This window comes from Canis lupus, chromosome 33, assembly GCF_048164855.1.
Source record: "Canis lupus baileyi chromosome 33, mCanLup2.hap1, whole genome shotgun sequence".
Taxonomy (NCBI): Eukaryota; Metazoa; Chordata; class Mammalia; order Carnivora; family Canidae; genus Canis; species Canis lupus.
Window position 1 is genome coordinate 24,123,120 of NC_132870.1, and position 23,137 is coordinate 24,146,256.

The 23,137-nt window shown below is 44.0% G+C and overlaps 2 protein-coding genes and 1 long non-coding RNA gene across 6 annotated transcripts in view; 1 reads left to right on the top strand and 2 right to left on the bottom strand.

Moving 5' to 3' along the window:
* The window catches only part of NFKB1 (nuclear factor kappa B subunit 1), a 118,338-nt gene extending 116,431 nt beyond the window's left edge, over positions 1 to 1,907 (top strand). For all 4 annotated transcript variants that reach the window (XM_072810464.1, XM_072810465.1, XM_072810466.1 and 1 more), the window contains one exon: positions 1,057 to 1,907. In XM_072810464.1, coding sequence (XP_072666565.1) covers positions 1,057 to 1,214 — 158 coding nt within the window. In that variant the 3' untranslated portion in view covers positions 1,215 to 1,907. The remainder of the gene's footprint in view (positions 1 to 1,056) is intronic.
* On the bottom strand, positions 216 to 7,717 carry LOC140623782 (uncharacterized). Its single transcript, XR_012023315.1, has 2 exons — positions 3,691 to 7,717; positions 216 to 3,554 (listed from the first exon to the last, which is right to left on the bottom strand). It is a non-coding gene; the product is annotated as an uncharacterized lncRNA (long non-coding RNA).
* A 5,978-nt stretch (positions 7,718 to 13,695) lies between these two features.
* The window catches only part of MANBA (mannosidase beta), a 114,766-nt gene continuing 105,324 nt past the window's right edge, over positions 13,696 to 23,137 (bottom strand). The window contains exons 15-17 of the mRNA XM_072810468.1: positions 19,814 to 19,956; positions 18,616 to 18,873; positions 13,696 to 16,163 (exon numbers count right to left, since the gene is read on the bottom strand). Coding sequence (XP_072666569.1) covers positions 15,939 to 16,163; positions 18,616 to 18,873; positions 19,814 to 19,956 — 626 coding nt within the window. The 3' untranslated portion in view covers positions 13,696 to 15,938. The remainder of the gene's footprint in view (positions 16,164 to 18,615; positions 18,874 to 19,813; positions 19,957 to 23,137) is intronic.

Genomic DNA, 23,137 nt, shown 5'->3' on the forward strand with positions numbered 1-23,137 from the left:
CAAGTCTGATCCTGTCTTAAGAACCCGAACCTTCCCTTCCCCTTCCCTGCAAAGATCCTCACCTGGTGGCTCCTTCTTGCCCTTCAGTTTCAGCACAAGTGTCACCTTCTGAGGGGCCTTCCTAGGAGAGTCGGGACAGATGTTGTACACGCTGGAAAGAAATAACAGCCCTCGTGTCCTAATGACTCCTTCCACACAAAGAAATAGGAAAATACTTACATCTTTAAATTTTTATTTGATCCCTGACTTACAGTCATTTAAAAAAATACGTCCTAGCACATAATAGAAACCCAATAAAGATTGGGTGACCAAATAAATCAACAAATCTATAACAAAACAATAGCATGTCGCTGCCATTAAGGTCTTCATATTTTAATATTGGAACTTAAGATACAAGAAGATGGCATTTTGATTTGTGTATATTAGACTCTATTTCTTGGTCACTTTCTCCCTATAGGAAATAAGTCAACATTGTTCAGGTCTCTAAAGAGGTTCTTAACAGGGAGGATGTGACTTAATTATTCATCACAGGCTCATTTTCACCGTAACCACCTTTTTTTTTGTTGTTGTTACTAGAATGTTTTTGAGGCAGTGTATAGCATTTAATAGCACAGGAGGCCCAGAGAGATATCTCATTTTTAGTTCCTACTTCTGTCACCCATTTCTTTTGCCTGGGTTCAGCCATTTCCCCAGCTATAAAATAGGTAACCTGGTGGTTGGAAAAATAGACTCGATTTCTAAGAAAAAAAAGGCACACTGTGAGTCAGGAAAATTCAGAAGGGATTCTGATAAACGTGAGGGTGAGGAAGAGATGTGAAAACACCTGACGAACTTTGCTGTCTCCGCGGTGTTTCCATTGCCTAGGGCTCTCCCGCCCTCAGCCACTGCGTAGGACAGGCGGGCCACAGGGGCACGCTGCGGGGACCCGTGGCAGCTGATGGGCAAGAGCAGCCCACGAGCCTGCTGGGAGCCTGGCTGGAAGAGCAGGTGTCCGAGGGCCAGGGCTCTGCGTTTTCCCAGCCATGCTTCCCAGTGAATCTGTGCTTCTCCCCGCAGACGAGGTCCGAGACGACAGCATCTGTGACAGCGGCGTGGAGACCTCCTTCCGCAAGCTCAGCTTCACAGAGTCTCTGACCAGTGGCAGCTCCTTGCTGACTCTTAACAAAGCGCCCCACGAGTACGGGCAGGAAGGACCGATAGAGGGCAAAATCTAGCCCACTGCCCATTGCCCACACTAGGTCAACCAAAGCTCTGCGATTCCACCGTTGTCCAAAAGAAAGAAGGCAAAGTGCATCCCAGGGTGCTTGGAAGAAAACCGGCCTGCCTGAATCTCTCTGAATTTAATTCAAGGCCTTTTGAAGTAGGCTTTCTTTCTCGGTTCTCACAGGAACGTTGGTCTGGCCCACGGCCACAGCGTCTGGAGCAGTCAAGGCCTCAGCCGGCCTGACGCCTCCATGTGGGCCAGTCTGCTTATTGAGCTTTTCCAGCTGCTTCCATTGTCACCACTGCTGCCCCTCGCTGCGCTCCTGCTGGCATTCAAAGGTGGCACAGTCCCCACCTGGTGTTCCTTCTCGCCGTCCACAGCACTGCTGTGCATTCAGATTGAGGATTAAGAAAAGGGATATTTTTTAAATGAAAGTTATGTGGTGTATAATAATAATAAAAAAAGGCTTTACTGCTTTTTCTAATGTGGTTATCTATGTGATTTGAAAAAAGAACATATAATGTCAATATGTAAACATGGTTACAATCAGTGCTGAAAATGGTCTTTTCCCCCTTTTTCTGCATTTTGCTATTGTAAATATGTTTTTTAGATCAAATACTTTAAAGGAAAAAAATGTTGGATTTATAAATGCTATTTTTTATTTTACTTTTATAATAAAAGGAAAAGCAAATTGATGACCTCATTTTGTTTGATCTCCAGAAATACTTTTCTACGATGATTCCTTGTAATCATGGGATCATTCCACAGCCGGTTATCACATTCACATTCCCCTTTAGAGTCAAGTTTTTGACCCAGAAATGAACCCAAAAGATGATCAAAAGAGCCGTATTTTAAGCTGAGGTGAAAGCTTTGGGTTTGCCAAATCGAATCCTCACTTGGCTCATTTCATTTCAGTTGTATCCCCCTCACCCCCTCCTCCTCATGCAGGGCCATTCCTCCCACCCCACAGTGGGCTCTCTTGGGTCTGTGATGCCTCAAGTCCTGCCCGCTCAGCACCCCAGGGGCCTGGGGCCAGCGGCCTTCCAGCATGAGGCTTGGCTGACTGCTCTACACACAGAGGCTCAGAAACAAGGGAGGGGAAAAATGAAAAGCATTTGGAGGAGGTGCTGTGATGAACACTGTCATCTGCAACCAAGAACCCTCTTTAACAAAGGCCATGTCAACCCCACCTCTGGGCTCCCACTTGGCCAAAGCTCTCTCTGCCTGTCAGTTCCTTCTGGGATTGTCTCAGCCACAGAGAGCCACCTCAACAGGTCACACTCATTTCCCTGATGGCCCCAAGTAACACTGATTGACATGGCATACAAAAGGCTATTCAGCCCAGGACTAGGTTGTAGGGCCCTCTTACTGGCTGAGCTGTTGTCTGGGTCTGCATCACAGCACCGGCCTTCCCTCTACCCACCCTCTGTCCAGGACGGCTTCCTCCCCCGCTTGCCACAGGCACTGTTCCCAGGGCCCCAGGCTCCATCTCAGAGCCGGCTGCCACAGAGCCCAACCAGCACAGGGGCTGGGAGCTAATGCTAACCTCTAGTGCCCAACACCTGAAGTCATGCAACCCTGAAAATAACCCAATCAGGCAGACAGAATTAGCTCCAATGTACAAAGGAAATTGAGCCCCAAGAATTCAACGAGGCAGTGGCTAAGCTGCTTCTGAGTTTATATCCAAGTCTAGTTCCAGAGCATATGGGTTAGAGAATTATCTTGCTGTGGGATAAAAAGATAGATTAAAATAATTGAGTCTAGAAGTAGACCCCAAAATATATAGGAATTTAGTATAATGGTAAATTTCAATTCAATGAGGAAAAGATAGTTAATAAGTAGATACTCCATCTCGTTCATCACTGGGAGGAAGTCCATCTGAACTCCCATTTCCCTCCTTTTATCAAATAATTTCCAAATACATCAGAAATGAAACCATTAAAATGCTAGAAATACCAGAAATCATGGATGAATAATCTTGAAATAGAGGAGGCATTTTTAAGCAAGGCTTTGTTCTTTGGTGTAATACAGTTTGGGTTCTTCATTTCACAAAAAAAAAAAAAAAAATGAAATATGTTTTTAAAATTTGACTTCTATTTTGTATTACATTGCCATTTCTCCACATGCTCCAATCCATTCTTCCAGTTTTTGAAAGCTATATCTTAAAAAACAAAAACAAAACCTTACTTTCCTTAATTTTCCAACAACAAGCCTGTGCCTGTGTTCCTTCACCCATTGCTCTCAGTGGCCTCTTCCAGCTGGCCAACACCAGGTCTCCTCTCTACCGTGTGAAGGCAGATAGTCCTCCCACTGAGGGAGGGGCCTGTGCTCCTCCCTCATCCATGCAGGCCTATGACAAGGGTAGAAGTGATGGTAAGTGGCTTCCAAGGTTAGGTTGGAAACTGCAATGCAGCTCTGTCCATCGGGGCCCTCGCCCCCACCCCTTACCCCCAGCCCCAGGTCACTCCCTCTTGGAACCCAGTTACCATGCCCTGGGGGAGCCAAGTGGACACATGGAGAAGCCATGTGTAGGTGTTCCAACAGCTTTCACTGAGGTCACAGCCAACGCCAGCACCAACCAGCAGATGTGTGAGGGTGGGAAGCCTCTAGATGATTTCAGGTGCTAGCCATTGAGTCACACGGGTCTAACCTTCACGCTGCCTCTGCCGATGCTGCCCAAGGAGAGGCGAGCCCTGCGCAAATGGCAGGTTCACGAGTGAAATAATGGTCAATGGTCGATGTTTTAAGTCCTACCTGTGGAGTGTTACCACTCTCCCGGTCTCTAACCTGATAGCTCCCATGCCAGAAAGCCACTTTAAAGGGAAGCTGACTCCAGGAGGAACCACTAAGCAAAACATGCCGAGAATTAAAAATAACATTCCCCTTCTTCAATAAGAAACCTGGTTTCTCTTCTGTTCCAGAAACTTCCTCTTTCTCCTCCCACATCTCCGTGTGGCTTGAGCCTCTGCACGTTGCTCGAGCAAAAAGGCTATGCCTCTGAGGAAGGAGCGTCTTTCCTATTGTACCAGCAGATGGAGATAAACACCAGGAGGAATGTGGGAGACCAGGGGGATGCTACAATGGGCCCAGAATAAACCTTTCCAGAAAGCTGGTCTCTCAGCAGGAAGCCTTTTAAAAATAGCTTTCTCAGAACTTTGTCATATTTCCTCTGCAGGCATCACCTAGGCTTTCGCAGGACGGGCAGGCTCTCCTGGCAGAGGGAGGCCTCCTCACCCAGGCCCCCCCCCCCCCAAGGGGTCCTCCGTGGATATTCCTGGTCACTGCGGTGGAGGTGGAATGCAGCCTCACAAACCACACCTTCCACACCTTAGCAAGAGAAAGGAACGGGAGGAGCCAGGCGAACTCATGTGCGATCCCCTTTGCATTAATGATTTCTAAATGACAATTATGGGGGACATCCCTCTGAGGTATTTAACCTCAGTTTTACAGGGAGGATGATCTAAATATTAACTAATTCACCCCAGATTTAAATGCAGGTCTGTCAGAGCCCAAGGTTACTCTTTAACCATGTCTGAAGACCTTTGAAGGAAAGCTGTTGTGTCTAAGAAAGAAGGAAAAACAAATTCCATACAATTCTATACAAGGAGGCTGGGATCATAATATATCCCAACCAAAATACAAAATGAACCCGGAATATCATGAAATGGGTATGCTCCTTAAGTGTTAACCTGACTTGATTTTCCTTCTAAAACCAAGCTAAGATGTCTAGGTATGAATTATCCATGGACTGAAGGTCACTGGGTGCATCTCATTCTCCTTGTGCTTTTGGGGGAAATTTTCCTCTGATCTGTGCTTTGCCAGGTAATGGGCTTGGGGAGGCACAGGAATCAAGAGCAGGTGAAACCAGAGTGCTCTCTCTTTGTGGGCGCCTGGCTGGCTCAGTCAGTAGAGCATGCGACTCTTGATATCAGGACTATTCATTCGAGCCCCATGTTGGACACAGAGATTACTTTTTTCTAATGCTGCTTATTTTCTTAAGCATCATGGAACTTAGGGCTGGACGGTATCTTAAAGATCACCTAAGTAAATCATTTAAGTTGTTATCTTTTTTAAACACTTACGATAGAAAGTATCTGGTCTGTATAATCCCTACTAGAGTCTGCTGCTTCATTTAAACACCAATCCCAGAGACTGTAGGTTCTTGTCCTGTTGGTTGAGGGAGGTGCAAAAGAGGAAATCAAATGGATTCCCTGACTCTCCATTGTTATGGATTCCATTATGCCTCCAATGGCCTGCTTCCATTACCCTGGACAAATGACAAGTCCTACAAAATGTTCAAGCTTCTTAGAATGAGAGGGAGGAAGGGACTGAATTATCATTTTGTTACTTCCATCAACTAGCTTTTCCATCTTGATCTCTCTCTTTCTAAAATGGTAACTTCATTGAAATATCACAATAATCCTCCAGGTATGAAGTTATATATTCAGTCAACATTTTTTGAGCACTTGTTGCATGCCAGGCTTATGTACTACAATGGGTGGTCACCATTCATAATTTCATATTTCTTGTTTGAAAAACCTGTGAAGAAACCCCCAGTCCCTATTTTACAGATGACTAAACTAAAGCACACATTAAGCATTTAACCGCAGGATCTCCTGATTCCAGTAAGGTGGTTTCATAAGGCACACCTGCAGCAGGGACAGGGTGGCTGGGGCATGTATGGATCATGTACGTATAGTCCTGAAAGGATCCTGGCTGACAGTCCTCTTCCTCCCACCCTTTGCTCCCAGGGTCCCAGGCAGCTGGAAGGGCAAAAGGGCATGGAGAAGTACATGTCCGAGTTTTGAATGGCCATTTCCTCTCACATTGCACTAGAGAAAGACTTCAGTCCCATGGCCATGCTAAGAGCAGCGAGGCTATAGGCGTGATCAACTTTTGTTCCCAATATTAGGAGGGAGGTTGATCTTGGTGAACAGATCCCAGGCTCTGGCACAGATCAAAATTTTTTACCCAACTGATAGAGGAGCTTGAACCCAAAGGATCTTTCTAATTCCAGCTTAGATGCAAAAATTCACTCACCCTGAAAGTCCCCCTGCAGTCATGGTAAGTGGCCATTACCAAAAGCAAAATCATTTCCTAGGATTAAGAATGGAAGATGCACTGTGAGGACAGTCGCAATTCCTCTCCAGGAACTCCTGGGAGATGACCCAGGGTGTTAGACCAGGTGGGCAGAGGAGGATTACAGCAGAGTCGTGTGGCCCTTGCACTGACCCAGGAGGACTCCTGCTCTCCAGGCCTTGAGGTTTGTGGTTCCTTGAATGCCGCACAACACACCTTGGGCTTGCTGATGCCAAGATTAAGAGTCTTGTTGGGTGGCCTTGAGGTCCCACCCAAAGGAGAGGGGCAGGCAGGTTTATCATCCTTGCGATCCACAGAGAACTGGCAGGACCCTGATTCCCATTCCTCAGATGGAATCAGGAGCAGCAGTGGGTTCCTGGGGATCTAATATTCCCTCCAGGCCAGAATAGCAAATGAAACAGAACTCTAGAAACCCCTTCTCTGAGGGTTCCTTCTTAGGACCCAGGAAGCCGAGTTGGTGCTGAAGATGGTCAGATGAAACCTCCGGGCACATGAGGGGAATGTGTAGGATCAGAGGAGGTTATATGAGTTGATGCTGGATACCAGACAACAGGGTGCTAGGACTATTCTCTGGCAAAAAAAGATTTTTTTTTCTCAGTTCCAAACTGTTGTGCCATTCCCCTTCCCTTTCCTAACATAAAAAGAATCAACAACAAATTATTTTTGTTTCAGAAATTCAAATGAGATACTTCTAGTTAATGGATTTTTTTTCTTTTGCAGGACACCCTTTTATCACTTTGTCAGATGTAAACGTCCCCTTCTGCTTTTGAAATACATTTCCTTTTGTAGTTTTAAGGGAAAAAACCCAAAAGCAAAATCCCAAACTTTCCCCTACACAATATTTCCAAATGTTTATTCCCATAGCAATCTGAAGAGTAAACAGGGAGGGGTTTAATTCCCACCATTTTCCACAAAACGGCAAAGCCCCCGAGGTACCCGGGATTTCCTGAGCTGGTGTAAACAGTGAGGGCTGGACTCGGCCTTCAGTGCTCGCACTGCCCCCTCACTGAACGAGTGGCTGTGCCCCAAGGGGAAGGTCACACGGACATCTGGGAGAGGGAAGGAACAGCGGCCAAGTGCAGGCACTGAAGGCTGGCGGGAGTGGCCGGGAGCAGCACCCCATCAGCAGTGCCCACGGCCACACAGGGCGCCCGCACCAGGCCCTGCGAGCAGCCCCCCAGGGGCCGCTCTCCTCTTCCTGCCCGCTGTCCTCCCTGTCCTTCCTCCCGGCCTCCTTTGCTTTGGGGCTCTCGGGAGCTGCTTCTCCACACTCTGTCCAGTTCTGTGTTTTCTTCCCCCAACAATTCAGCCGAGACCTCCAAACTCTCCCGAGGGCCCCCCAAGTTTACGTGGGATCCCGCCCCACAGCTGCAGCGCTGCTTGGCCCGGAGAAGCCAGAGGGCCAGAAATCACAGCCCTAGGAAGCCCGACTGCACCCCCTCCCTAGAGTCCCAGGCCTGCACCCCTCCCACCACACCTAAGACCACTACCACTGCAGGGGGGAGGGTTGGGGGACGTGACCTCCCCCGCAGGGGCCCAGCCGCCCAGGAGGTCCAGGTACTCCTGGACCCAGCAGTCCTTAGAGGCCTTTTCCTTTCCAGTTTTGCTCTTTGGCCCTGACTTCCTTCCTACCTGGCCCAGAGCACCTCTTGAGTGACAGTCATCATACTACACACACTTACATGAGCCAGGGACCACTTGAGCTCTAAAAGGCAAAGCGATACCAGGTTTAAAGCTTCAAGACAGAATTTGTGGGCGGCGAGTCACCCGCACGCCCAGGTGGCCGCCTCCTTAGCCAGTCTCCATCTCCCTCTTCGTCACCAGAAGGTCCTGCCTTTCTTCAGACGAGCCTGAACTGGGTTTCCGCCCCTTCCCTCTGCTCGCCTCCACTGCACCTTGCCAGAGCTCCTCTGACTTCTCCCTCATCCATCACCTCTCCAGGAGGCTTTGTGCCAAGTTTTCATGACCTGTAGTAACTAAATTAGGATTAAAAACCATAATCCCTCCCCACTCCCTCATGCCTTCTATTTTTCCTCCCTCCCTCCCTCCCCTGTCTGCCTGGCTTCCTCCTCTGGCCCCTTCTCTCTTCTTCCTCTTTCTTTCCCTTTCACTCTCTCCCTTTCTTTCTTCCTTTCTCTTTGCACCCACCCCCCACTCCTTTCTCCTCCCATCCTCCTCTCCCTCTTTCTTTCCTTCCTTGAAGAAGACTCATCCATTCCAGGGCACTGGGTTCCAGCACTCTGAGGCAGAGAGGGGCTGGGGGGCGGGTGCAGGGGGAGACTCTGCAGGCTCTTCCCCAGAGCCTCCTCCCTACCTTCTTCAGGGGAAGCCTCCTGGAAACCAGTGCCCTGGCCCGCCTCCGTCCCCTCCCCTATCAGCAGCCCCATTTCCTGTGCACAGGAGGCCTCTGCTGGAAGCAGCAGAATTTTGCACAATCATGCAACAGCTGGTATGCCTCTTGCTACTCAACTTTTTTTACTTCGACAAATTTGGAAAACGGCTTACAAGAAAAGGGAATTAGAAACTTCTTGGGCTTTCTGCCTCAGTGTTTTTCCTTCAGTTCAGGTCACAGAAGCCTGATGATTATTTTCCCTTAGCAGAGAAGACTTAAATTGTTTTTTCTTTTGGCAAGAAAAATGTAAACTCTCCTAGGCCTGATCCTTCCAGCCAGGGCAACCTTACTGAGAGGAATAAGCCTTGTAAGCCGGCATTTACTACTTGCTCATCCTAGGCATTTTGCGTTCTGCATCTTATTTAATCTTCACAATCCTATGAGATCCTAATTACTATTAATCCCATCTTAAAGATAAGGAAACAGAGGTGTGGAGCTTAAGTGATCTGCTCAAGTTCAGTACGATTTGGAACCAAATTTGTACATCGGAGGTTCCATATCTGAGCATGAACTCATAGGCACTGTACTACATGGGGCCTTTATGTGTGTACACATACTCACATTCACACACACACACACACACGATTTGGATCTTTAACAAGACAAAATCTAGTTATTTTTGTTCAAGTACCAAAAATAGGGATAGGGAAGCATGCCAATCACCCAACTTAGGCTGGCTTCCGGTGATGAAAAAGCAGGGCTCTTCACTCACCTTGGCAAGTTGGGCCTCCACAGCCTTCCTTACTAGAGACATGCAAGTGCAGAGAAGTGATGACTAGGAGGCCCTGGGCTGAGAGAAAACCCAGGCGCCCACACCACTCTTTCCGAGGCCCAGCTGTGTCTAACCTCCCAGCGCATGCCTGCATCTGTTTGAATGCTTCTGATTACAAGTAAGAACACTTGACTATGATTAGATTAAACCAATAGTGGTTTTCTTTTATCATTACAAGGTCAGAGATAGATAGATCTAGATTTCACATTTTTAAAAATGTTAGCAAGTAATTTAACTCTTCAAATCCTTATTAGCACCAACAAAATGATCTGCTGGCCAAATATGACCTGTGTGACCTGACAAGCTTCCTACAATTATACATTCAGGATGACCAGGTAGGGTGATGAGCTTAAGGCTTTGGGAAGGAATCAAGGTCTTTACCTCTCCCCTTCCGGGAGCCACTGCTGGCCCCTTACTCCCAGCAGCGACCCTGACTGATACTGTTCCCAGCCATCACCCAGTGCCTGAGTAAGTTCCTGTTTTGCCCACTTGCCTAGGCTTTCTTTGATGACTTAACACAGAGGAAATGATCATTATAATAGCTAACATTTTGTTGAATAGTTACTGTGCGCTATCAATTTCTATGCATCATCTAATTTAGTCTTCATTAGCATTATTTTATTATTTATTTATTTATTTATTTATTTATTTATTTATTATACAAGCGGGGATGGGGGTAGAGGGAGAAGAGAGAGAGTCCCAAGCAGACTCCATGCTGAGTGGCGAGCCAGATGCCAGGCTTGGTCCCACAACCTGGAGATCGCTACCAGAGCTGAAATGAAGAGTTGGACACTTAACTGACTGAGCCACAGAGGCTCCCCATATTACTCCCCCAGCCTTTTTTAAAAGGATTTTATTTATTTATTTGAGAGAGAGAAGGTCGGGGAGGGAAAGGGAGAAGCACACTCCTCACTGAGCAGTGAGCCTGACGTGGAGCCCCATCTCAGGATCCTGGGATCATGACCTGAACTGAAGGCAAACGCTTAACTGACTGAGCCCACCCATGAGCCCCTCTCACTTTTAAAGATAAGCTAAGGCACAGAAAGACTCAGTAACTTATTTGCAATGTCAAACAGCCTACTAGTTTGCATCTGGAACTCAAACATAAAAGTAAGTCTGATTTCAAACCCACACCCTTAGCCGCTATAATCAATTAGGATGTTTTGGGCTATAAAATCCGAATACCTGACTACAACTGGATTAAACAAATAGGGTCTTATTTTTCATAAGCAGACCAGTGTTAGAAGACTGCAGGGTTAGCTCAGCAGTTTAACATCTCTGACATCCCCTGGTGTTAACAATGTGTCCTCAAGCTCACAAAAAGGCTGTAACAGCTCCAAGCATCGAGTCCTCACACAGCAACTTCTCAACTGCACCCAACAGCAGAGTTCTTCCTCAGATCTCTTTCTTGTCAGGCAGGAAAACCTTCCCACCCCAAACTCCACATCAAGGGTCAACTTGTGTTTCATTCACCAGAATTGAGTCACATGCTTCACCCTAGACCAATCATTGGCAGAGAATAAAATTAGTATAACCAACTACAATTCAGTCCCTGGGGCTGGACACAAAGTTGCCTTTATTAGCAGAGAAGAAGGGGATATGGCTGTAAGATGGCCTGGCCCATTACGTCGGCCTCAACCATTGGGTATATGTGAACTGACTCTCAGGATCAGGTAAATTTTACAAAAGCCCTAATGAGTAATAGTAACAGAGTAAGAACAAGAGGATTGTTCTCACGTGGATGATAAGCCAGGAAATGATTACTAGTACTCAACCAGAAATTTCCATGAACCTAACATCCCATTTCCCAGGATTTCTGGGTCACTTAATGTTGCTGATATCATTTGTACAGCACAGTACTTTGTACTATGTGCATAACGTGCCACAAGTTGTTGCTCAATAAAACCTTTGTGAAGGCTGAGACCCGAGCTAAGGGATTAAGCTGCATTACTGTTGCCAATATTTTTTTCATGGCAGGATTCAGTAACCTGTGTCTAAGATATAAGGAGAGATAGTGATAAAGCCTGACACAGTGATGCAGTACCTTTATTTTTGCAGAGCCCATTCCAGATTTGGCCCCTACTCAAGGGCTCAAAGACAAATCTTGGCAGGTTGCCCAGCCTCAGCTTAACAATCACAAGTTCAGAGTCCAGCCTCACTAACTACCTGGTCTTGTGCTTTTTGTTTCTTCTGCATTAACTACAGCAAGGATCTTTTAAGACTCTTTTCTCAATTGAAAAACATTTTTTTTTCATTTGTTTTTTATCATGTTATTTTTTTTTAAGATTTTATTTATTTATTCATGAGAGACACAAGAGAGGCAGAGGGAGAAGCAGGCTCCCCGTGGGGAGCTCCATGTGGAACTCAATCCCAGAACCCCGGGATCACAACCTGAGCCAAAGGCAGATGCTCAACCACTGAGCCACCCAGGTGCCCCGGGCATCCAACTCCTGATTTTGACTTGGGTCATGATCTCGGTGTGGTGGTATCACACTACTCCTCCCTCAGACTCTATGTCAGCATGGGGTCAGCTTGAGATTCTCTCTCTCTCTCTCATCCTCTGCCCCTCCCTCTTGCTCGCTTGCTATAAATAATTAACTAATTAATAAAATCTTTAAATAAAGTAACCTGTGTCCTTTCTTCCACAAACCTCCCCTTTTCCCTTCTTAGCCTTTTATTTCTGGAACCCAGGACCACCCTGAAAAGGACTAACAGGATGAAGGAAGCTGGCAGCCTATTCAGTTCCTGTTGAAACCAGCCAGATCCTGTACTTCCCTATAAACTCCCCAGGCCCTACCTGGGGGTGGCAGTGGTGGTGGGAGGGCTTACAGTTTTTGAAGGCCATAGCCTGCTGCAGCCTCTTGAGCCCCACAAAGCAGTAAAGCTATTGTTCCTCTTTATCCCAAATTCTGTCTTTGAGTTATACTTTGGCCCTGAAGTACAGAGGTTGGTTTTTGACAACACCCCCACAATGGACAGTAGTGAGAACACTTGTCTGCCTTTTATCATCGCGATACACCCAGTGACAAGGACAGTGCCCGCTGCTCAGGGTGCCCTCAATAAATCCTTAGTAAATTAACAAGTAAATTCTCAAGTTAAACAGTCTAGAGTCAGAACATAGACGTGTCTTAATACTGGTTTTTCTCTGTGCTTTTAGGGTCTTATACACTATCACTGTGGTTGATGCTTTCTGTTAAGTCTCTTAGAAAACAAGAATCTCTCCATTCACTTCAGGCTATTACTAAATACCCCCCTGCATGCCCCTTCTGATTCTATGTGCTTAATGAATTGATAAGATTGCATTCGCAGGGCTTATTTTGAAATGCTTTGAATTTCATGCACAAGAAATGTCTACTTGTTTTTCTCCCTAAATCTTACCAAGTTGGGGAATAAATTTCATGTGTGAGAGCCCAAGAAACTCTTCCTTCTGTCTCAGGTCCCTGTCACTTTGGGAATGCATGGGAAAGTCAGCTTTATTTCTACTGTGTTCCAGTTCACTTTCATTCCAACAGAGAAAACAATCTTCCTTTTTATTTTCTAAGTGACTTCCCATGGTTTGAAAACCTCTCACAATGAAAAGTCAAGTAAGAAAAAAAAAATAAGAAGAGTTACAGTGAATGTGAATGAGAAAATTACCATTTTTATTGTCCTCTTGGTTCTCAAATGAGAAGATGGAATCCTGTGAACTGACCTCTCTTCATCTCACACTCTCTGGAATGTGCTTTGCATCCAGCATGGCAGAAGGACCCCATCCTTCTCTTTCCATTCTCTCTGTTAATGTTTGCATAACTACTAGCAGAAAAGTCTTCTCGGAAGTCCAAAGCCAAGAGTAAATACATCAGACTCTAACCCAGTATGTATGGCAAAATAAAATCTATTTAAATGGTAGTGATGACTAAACACAGTGCCACTCATGAGCTGTGGAAGACAATGCTACCATTGTCTTATGGAAATAATGTGTATACAGCACATTGTTCTCCTTGAATCAGTTATTGTCAGCACATATTTATGTCTGTTCATTAATTTATTCTTCCTTTACAAATTTTCTGATATCTTTCTCGCCTCTTAAAAATATATCTGGAGGGGCACGTGGGTGGCTTAGTTGGTTAAGTGACTGACTCTTGATATCAGCTCAGGTCTTGATCTTAGGGTGGTAAGTTCAAGTACTGCACTGGGATCCACTGGGCATGGAGCCTACTTTAAAAAAAAAAAAATGTCCAGAAGACATTTGCCTTTAAATTTCCTTTATTTTTACTCCTGCCTCATGTATTAATTGGGAAATAATGATTATGATGTTAAACAAATTACAACCACCAATTAAATAGCACTTATCTTGTTCCAGTTTAGTCCTCACAATTACTTTGAAGGTTAGAATTATCTCCATTTTACAGATGAGAAAAACTCCAGTTTAAGCAGTCACCCAAGCTCACAATAACCAATCAGCCTCACAACCTGGATTCCAATCCATGTCAGTGTGGCTAGAAGCCCAGCCCTTCCTAGGACAGGAGGGTCACACCCCAGGATGATGCATGCATTCACAGAGTCCTTACTATGTGCCAGCTCTGGGCCTAGCCCCCTAGCTCAATTTCAAATTTATTCTTCAAAACAAACTTACAAGGGGAGTGTACTTAATCCCGTTTCACCATAAGAAAACCGAACACAGAAGCTAAGTAACTTAAGAGCTAGAAAGGGCAGAATTGTGATATAAATTTTGGTCCATCGATTTCAAAGCCCACCTCACAGGGTGCCTGGCCTAGAAAATTCTCTAGTTTAATGGAGACAGGATTTCAACATTGACAAGAAAATTGTGTATTTATCAACTAAGAATCTTCTGAGTTGTATCCCCAAGTCCTAGGTTTTCAAAAGACTGTTTTTTATATATTGAAATAACTGAGGAAACTCATATATTGAAGGAGAGGCCTGGATTGCATGCATTTATTTTCTTTTTAGTCACTGAACCGTGGCCTAAACCTTCTCAGGTTTAAAACCAAATCTATATCTAATTAGTCTTGATTTTAAAGCCAAACTCTCATTGCCATTCCATTCCATAACCAATTCCATGATTCTTCCCAGAGAAAACCCATCAAATACCTTAATCCAGATTCTTCAAATTCTCCCAGTTTATCAAATAGAATAAAAAGTTGGCCAGAGCTAAAGGGAAGTTAATGCCCAGCACAGTATTGGACACAGTTGAATGTTTATGGAGTGATTAAATAAGCCACAGATGAAATACCATGTTGTCAATGCAATTTATATAACTTTTAAATTTTGATACAGTTTCAAATTTATGGGAAGGTTGCAAGAGCAGTACAAAAGAATTTTTACATATCCTCCATTAACATTTTGCTCCATTTGCTTCATTATGAAAGCAATTTATAAACGATCATGCTCAATAAAACAATTTTATAGCAATTTATAATCAATATTAGTAAAAATGATTTAAACCCAAGCTAAAAAAAGTACAACTTTGCTGCCAGGGTTAACAAATATAAATCTAATCAAATATAAATCACAGCCTTTGAATTGGAAAGTTCATTGGATTTTGCCCCATCTATAACCCACACATAATTATGGGTGACAATGTTAGGACACCCAAGGGTGACCACAGTGATGTCCATTTCAATGTGAGCTTATTTTTCAAAGGAGAATCACTCTAAATGGCCTTTGAAAAAAGAAGCTGTTAATGCCAAAACAGTATTTGTTTTTGAGAGAGAGAGAAGTGTGGGGAGGGGCAGAGGGTGAGAATCCTAGGCAGGGTCCATACCCAGTGCAGAACCTGACTCAGGGCTCAATCTCATGACCCTGAGATCATGACCTGAGCTGAAACCAACAGTGGGATGCTTAACTGACTGGGCCACCCAGGCATCCCAGTCAAAACAATATTTTATAACAAAACCCACAAATGAAAAAAGAATCCTACCCAAGAGAGTAATCAAATGGCAGCAATCAATGCCTCAAACTTTCCAAGAACAACCAATACAACTACTACCCAGAAATCCCTATCTATTGTGACAGCTGAATCTCCATTTCCTCAGAGAATAACAACAAAGCAGCCTCATTTTGATAATTCACTATTTTTCAAAGCTAACTGTAAGAAACCTACATGACCTCACAACCTTCCAAATTTGGCTCCACAGACACTGCAACTGTCATGTTCCTATGATTTCCTGACAAGACAACGTGTGGACTTCCTTTTCTGGGTAGGAAGAGGTGTTTGGGTTATAACTGGGTCATGTGGCACTGGAGGTGTAGGGGGAGGGCTAAAATCGCAGTCCTGGCACAGACTGAAGAACAACCTTCACTGACAGAACACGCCGTACAAACTCTTCACAGAGAGATGAATCCGGCATGTGGTAGCAGGCAGACACATCTCCTAGCTGCTTCATCTTCTCTCTGGTTGTCTTCAGCTCCAGCCAGTGCCTTAGAAATGCTTTATTCCAGTGTCCGCTGAAAATACAACCTGTAATCCCTCAGTAAATATCCATCAGGGAAGTCACACGAAAAGATTGCTCTAATTCACTCTTGCTGGTGGGCTGCCAAGGGTAAAATAATACAGTCCGCGTCCTTTCAGTCATGAGGAAACCATTGTCACTGAATCTCCCAGGGATGCTTCCTACATCTAACCAAACAAAGGGAGCGACAGCAGAGGTTTCCAGATCAAAAGCAAATGTGTTACCTTGCTGAGAGATGACAGCCTGAAAGAAAAAGATAAATTAAGTGGACGATGAGACAAGACCTATCTATTCTGTGCACAGTGCCGATCAGGACATTTATGTGAGCCAACAAGGAGCGCATCTCCAAGAGCTTTGGCTCTGCAGCTGCCAAAGTCCTATATTCCATGCACTGTGTCAGATACTAAAGAATACGTGGAAATTTATTTAAGGCTGTGGGAAATTACCAAATTGTAATCTCCAACCACGTGTAGAAATATGTAGCCTCCAGTTATTAAGGAGAATATTTCACAAGACACTCAAAGCTTTATATCTGTTAGAGTTTTTCTCAGGGGATCAAGACAGGAACATTTTGGCCTAAGCGCTGGGAAGTTTCAATGACTTTCTCAGGGTATAATGTGGAGCTAGCTGTGGAGCCCAACCATGGAGCTTATCCTCTGGAAAGATCCAGCAATCTAGACAGCCACCTGCCAGGCATTTACAAAAGCTCTACTGTTAGAGCTTTTTCTCTTTGATTGCATAGCACCATAAAATCACATTGTTAGCACTTCTAACGCCTGTGAATCCCATACCATATCAGCAAAGGAAAGTGCAATTTAAACCCTGTCATTAGCTAGCCAATTAGCACATGCTAAAGGCTGGGCTGTGCCCCAGAGGGTAGGGGTTGTCAGGTTCTCTCAGTGTGAGCATGCAGCTGAGAGTGATCTGGTATTTAAAGCTGTGCCTTTGACATGAAACGTGAACCCTCAAACGTGCAGACATGCCACACCATAGGTCTGATGTTGGACGTGATGTGTGGCATAACAAATTTCAAGGCGCAACTTCTACTCTATGTAATTCTGGCCTTACACCTCATGCAAGATTCTGAGTCATACACAAGAAACTGTACATTGGAGGAGACAGAAAAAGAATTTAACAAAATGTATTATTAGGTATCTCTCGGAGTTTCAGAGATTCGGGTCTGAAGCTAGATGTTAAACTCCCAAATCATGCTGCCCAGCTGTTCGGTGAAGACCCTAAAGCAGTCACAGGCGTGCAATTCACATCCAGCCTGCCAGGCTGCCAGGGAGACCTCAGCTACTGTTGCTCAAGGTCAAAGCCAGAAGGGACACTGGTGCCTGGTTCCTCTTACTGCCTTCTTCGGACCTGAAGTCTCCTATCTATATATGACTGCAGAGCCTGGGCTCAAGCTTGTACCCTGGCTTCAGGGAGATATGGTAAACAACTTCCTGGCATCCTACAGGGGATAGCACACCTAAGTGCCTGGCCTATGTTAAGCCTGCAATAAAGGTGAACTATTATCACTATTATTATATCACTTTAGGAAGGGCAAGTCTCATTGAAATCCAAATGAGGTAGGAGGAAGGAACAAGTCCCACTTCTCTCCCACACCTATTTGCCCCAAGGTAATGAAGGTCTGGTTTAGGAAACAGAAAAAGATTTTAAAATCCTAAATCCTAAATCTACCTAAATTTATCTGCTGCTATATACACTTTTTTGGTTTTGTTGTTCTTGTTTTTCTGGAAAGAAGCTGTGTAAATGTATGACATTCCCTTCATAGCTGTTACCCATCAGTTGTTACAGATGACTTACATCTCAGTCTGTGAATACTTTACTATAAATTAGAGAGAGATGTTTTCATTTCAAGAACTGAGTTTTAATATGATTATTTCGAAGTCAATGCCAAAAAAACCTCTCTCACTTAAGCATTCTCAGTGAAGTTCAGGTATAAAACAAATTTAACCTTCCCTAAAAATAGAGAATAAAACTTTCTAGAGAATACATTCAATCACCATGTATACGGAAAAGGCTAGGAAAGGTTTTCAATCAACTAGACAGATTGCAAATTCTCCAGCCACACTATGTTTGTAACAACACACCCTGGTCATCCCAGTTTTTTTCTTGGCAATTATAGGTTTGGTGATTAAGCTACTTTGAAGCGATAAGTCCGAGAGAGTAGAGGGAAATTTTTAAAAATTCATAGACTATACTTAAAAACTCAGAGTGCTTCTGCTGGGGTTTTCTGGCCGCAGCACGCAGCACGCTGCTCCACTCTCTACACTGATTTGGTCACTTGTCAATGCAGCACATGATACTTCAGGGATGAAGCAGTAAAGCCCAAGGGTGGGGCGGGGGGCAGGGAGAGCAAAGCCTGGAATGCGGTGCAGGAGCAATCCAGGATGATGACTCCTGCTGCCTCTTCCTGCTCTCCTCCAGCCCACTGTGCAGGGGTCAAGGGACAGCAAGAGGGGCAGGAACCCTAAACTTTGACAAACACTGAATTAGAAAAAAAGTCATTTGGGCTTTGCTTCTAGAGGGAAGAGACTAATATTCCCCAGATCCTAGGTAAACTCGGCACCAAGGAAAAATCCTGCAAAATGCAGGATGTCATGTACCTGCCCCAGGAGCAGGACAGCTTGGCAGGGGCCACTGTGACCCCAAGCCCACCAGTACTTACAGTGATTTAATCACTTACAGTGATGTGCGCCTTGTGGAGCCCCACGGTCTCACTCAGTGAGGACAGGAAGTGATAGTTGGTTGGGCTCGAAAGTTGGCTGTCAGTTGAAAGGTAAAAGGAAACCACACAGCTCCGGCGTGTACAATTCCCACAATTCTCCAACAATATAGGCACAAACTCCTCATAGAGGAGAACAGCTTTCCCTGCTTTCATGACAAAATACTCCGTCTCAGAGGAGCACAAGGGCTCCAGGGAACTCCACGTGTGGATTCTCACCTGGGAGAAACAAGACAGAGCAAAAGCAAACATTCTTGGTTACTATTTTTTTAAAAGAGAATAACAGGTGAAAGAAGAGCAGAACTAGTTAAGAGACTGAACCGTGGGTTTAACCCCAGCCCCACTTAGTACTAGTTTTGTAATGGACCAAGTTACTCAACTTCTCAAAGGCTCCCTTCTTCCATGTAAAATGAGAATAATAACAGCACTAACTTCACAGGCTGTTTTGAGAACAAAATAAAGTAATCCATGGAAGACGCAGGACCTGGTGCACTGTCCTTATTCCATAACCGTGACCTATTTGCAGTGTCCCCCGAACTGTAGCCTGAGACTCTCTGAGTTTCAACCCTCTTTTCTTGCCTTGCATTATTTTAAATACAGGTGTATTTTTTCCATAGACATTCTGAATGCTTTTACAGATTTTCACTTTAACAAACCATTTTTTAAGGATTTCTTTCTGTCAAGTTTAGGGCATTTCTAGCTTCTTGTGATTATGTAACCTCATATCTTAGTGGCACTTTACAGTTTATCATCATTTGCTTTCCTCTCATTATTTTATTCACTACCCATTGAAACCCTTTAAGTTAGGATGATGAATGAAGATATGATATTCACAGATGAGGAAAACAAGTCACCAGGCATTACACCTTAAGGTCAGAGGATAAATGGCAGAGTTTTCTTTATTTTTAATTTTTTTTAATAGTAGAGTTTTACCCTGAATATACAAGTATTCTGAGTCCAAGGATAGCCTGTTTTCTGCCACAGGCACTAGAAATACTTCAATACAAATTAATTTATCTTTTCTTTTTCCCAAAAGAAACACAACCAAATAACTACAGAATAAAACAAAACAAAACAAAACAAAACAAAAAAAAACAAAAAAAAAACCAAAAACACCTCTCCCTCTGCCTTAGAGAGAAAAATCCTCCAAGCAACTTACAGTGAGCTTCGCCTTACAGTCAGAGCTCAGGTCTGACACACCATAGATGAAAAACAGGTCTTGATCCTCAAAACCCACTGGCAGCAGTGGGGCGAAGAAATGCCGAGCAAAGTAATGAAGCATCTTCCACTTTCCTCCGTACTCTAAAAATAGGCAAGTTAAGAGATGGGTAGGGTCAAGTCATCAGGGGCATCTTGCCCATGGGCCAGCTATGTCTGACTTGTCATGATTCTAGGGACTGAGCAAGCAGAGAGAGTCAACAGGAGCAGGAACCCATGTTCACTGAGGCTTCGGGGGCATTTGGGACATTACCTCATGGCACGCTCACATCTGGGTGAGGTCAGCATTAACACCCATTTCGCAAAGAGGAAGGAGAGGCTCAAGCAGTTAAATCAAACGTGCCACAGGCCGTACTCTGAGCCCAAACTTGACTCCTAGGCAGCACTTTCTCATGCATAATTCGGTTTCCAAGAGCTAATATACCAATACACTTGCATCTACTACATGCAGATGAAGAGGGAAATCAGTTGCAGGGCAGTAAAAGTATTACATATATTTGTAACTGTAAGAAAATATCACAATTGTATAAATAATATTATAAGTATTCATTTATAAGAGTTACAGGGAGGGGGTGCCCAGGGGGCTTAGTCGGTTAAACATCTGTCTCTACTTCAGCCCAGGTCATGATCTCAGGGTTGTGAGATCAAGCCCCATGTCTCAGCTCAGTGCAGAGACTGCTGGAGATTCTCCCCTTTCTCTGTCTCACTGTCCCCCCACCCCCCCCACCCCCCCCCCCGTTCACACACACTCCCTCTCTTCCTCAGATAAATAAAGTCTTTTAGGGATGCCTGGGTAGCTCAGTGGCTGAGTGTCTGCCTTTGGCTCAGGGCATAATCCTGACATCCTGGGATCGAGTCCTGGATTGGTCTCCCCACAGGGAGCCTACTTCTCCCTCTGCCTAGGTCTCTGCCGCTCTCTCTCTGTCTCATGAATAAACAAAAATCTTTTTAAAAATGAAATAATAAATAAATCTTTTAAAAATACAAAAAATAAGTTGAAAAGAACATAGTAATATTATAATAACTTTGTATGGTGATAGATGGTAACTACACTTATGGTGAGCATCTTGTATAGAAATGTCTAATTACTGTATGGTACATCTGAAAAAAACAAACAACACACTTGGAAAAATAAAACAATTAAAAAAGTAACAGAAAGCATTAATTAGCACTCAAACTTTCCTTCCTTTTTCATGAGCACAAAAGCCTCTGAGTGAAATAAAACAACTATTGTCACAAATACTATTGGCAAGTCAGCCTGAAGGAGCACATCCAAAGAGATGACAATTAATGACAGTTGCTCAGATACAATTAGAAGCTTTGAAGAACCTCTGAATTCTGTGCCCTGTTGGCATGTCTAGTATGCTAAACACACAAACCAAAAAATATGTTAACATGCCTCTATTTCAAAAAGATCTTTCCCACAAAGTACTGCATCACGGAACAACTTCCAGAGAGATGGTAGGGAGGAGGAGGAGGAGGGTGAGGAGGTGTGGTGTGGAGGGAGTATCATGTCCAGAATTCACAGTGCAAGCTGTCGAGATGGACAAATGTGGTTTGAAGTTCAGATAGAACCAATTTCTTCAGGCTTTCCAAAATTTCAACTGCAACCCTTACTATTGGAGAGGCCTTTCATATTAGATCTATAAAATGAACTAGAACTTATAAAACTGACCTTGAAAATGGGATTGGGGTACCAACCTCCGTGCAGTCAAAAACCCACAAGAAACTTTTGACTCCCCCAAAACTTAACTACTAATATCTTACTGTTGATCAAGCCTTACAGATAACAGAAATAGTCAATTAACACATATTTTGTCTATGTATTCTATATTGTATTCTTACAACAAAGCTAAAGAAAATATTATGAAAGTCAGAAGGAAGACAAAATGCATTTACAGTACTGTACTATATTTACCCTAAAAATCTGCATATTAGTGGACCTGCACAGTTCAATCTCATGTTGTTCAAGCATCAACTGTATTTGGAAAGTTTTCCCATAAATGGAAGATGGCTCAGACCTGAGGTAACTTATATACACTATATACACTCACATGTGATACCCATTACAGGAGAAGAGATTTCACATGCACGGCTCCAGCTTCACGGCCACACATAGAATATAGGAGAACAGCAATTGAAGCACAAGGTCTCACTGATACACATACTAGTTACTAATCAGTGACAAAGTATAGATGTCAATATAATACCCTGCATAACTGGGGGTTATTCTGTATGTTGGTAAATTGAACACCAATAAAAAAAAAAATACCCTGCATAATCAGCTCTAAAAATGCTATGTGATTTCTGGCTTTTCCACTAGCTCTGTAACTGTCCGAGTTTATGAGCCAAGCAAAATAAATGTCCAGGTGGATTTCTGTATTTGTAAAATTCTAACTAAAAATGAGACTAATTTTTTAAAAAGAAATATATAAGAATCTATAGATTCCAAGCAGCACCATTTCAGAGGAGAAGAGGTGACACATACCTTCCCCACCCCACCTGCATACACTATAAGCACCAGATTCATTGAACCAACGAAGTAGAATCAAACAGAGGCTATGCGGCCGCCCAGAGCAGGAGCAGACATAACATACCTTGTCACACCTTCTCCCTGGCACCTGTTTCTTGTAACAGCTACAAGAAGATGGTGACCCTCTCCACAGAGACACTGTCCTGCGAGACTTTAGACAATGAATGCTTGCTCTGCCATCATACTCCTATACTTGGGTTTACTCACCCTTTCTAAAGGATTCATTAAAATCATCTCAGTACAGTCAATTAAGGAAAGATTTACAAAGACTGGGCTCTCCCAGTTGTCAAACCAAACTGCTTCCACGACCTCATCCACATACAAGATGGCAGGGTTAGGGTCCAATGTTTCTGAATGATACCTCTTTGTCCAGTTTTAAGCATCCCAGAAAGCCTACTCCCCCCAGTCTACCCCCGATTCTCATTCAATATTCTTTCATCTGGTTGCTGTCAATAAAGAGTTTGGTCAGAGAAACTTGATCAAAACTCCAATTTACTGCAAGAGGTGATTCGGCACACTGACCCAAGCACACGGGTAACGGACTCCTTTGGATTTGTGTCCACAGCTAGTTTGAGAGCCTCACTCAGCAAAGGGGCTTTTTCACTTTATGGCTTTGCCTCACTTTTGAGTCAAAATTCTTGTTAACATTAACTGACCTTTGCTTCAAATCACCGCTAGTGAATGTCAAAGACATTAAATTAAATTAAATTAAATAATTAAAAAAAATATTAA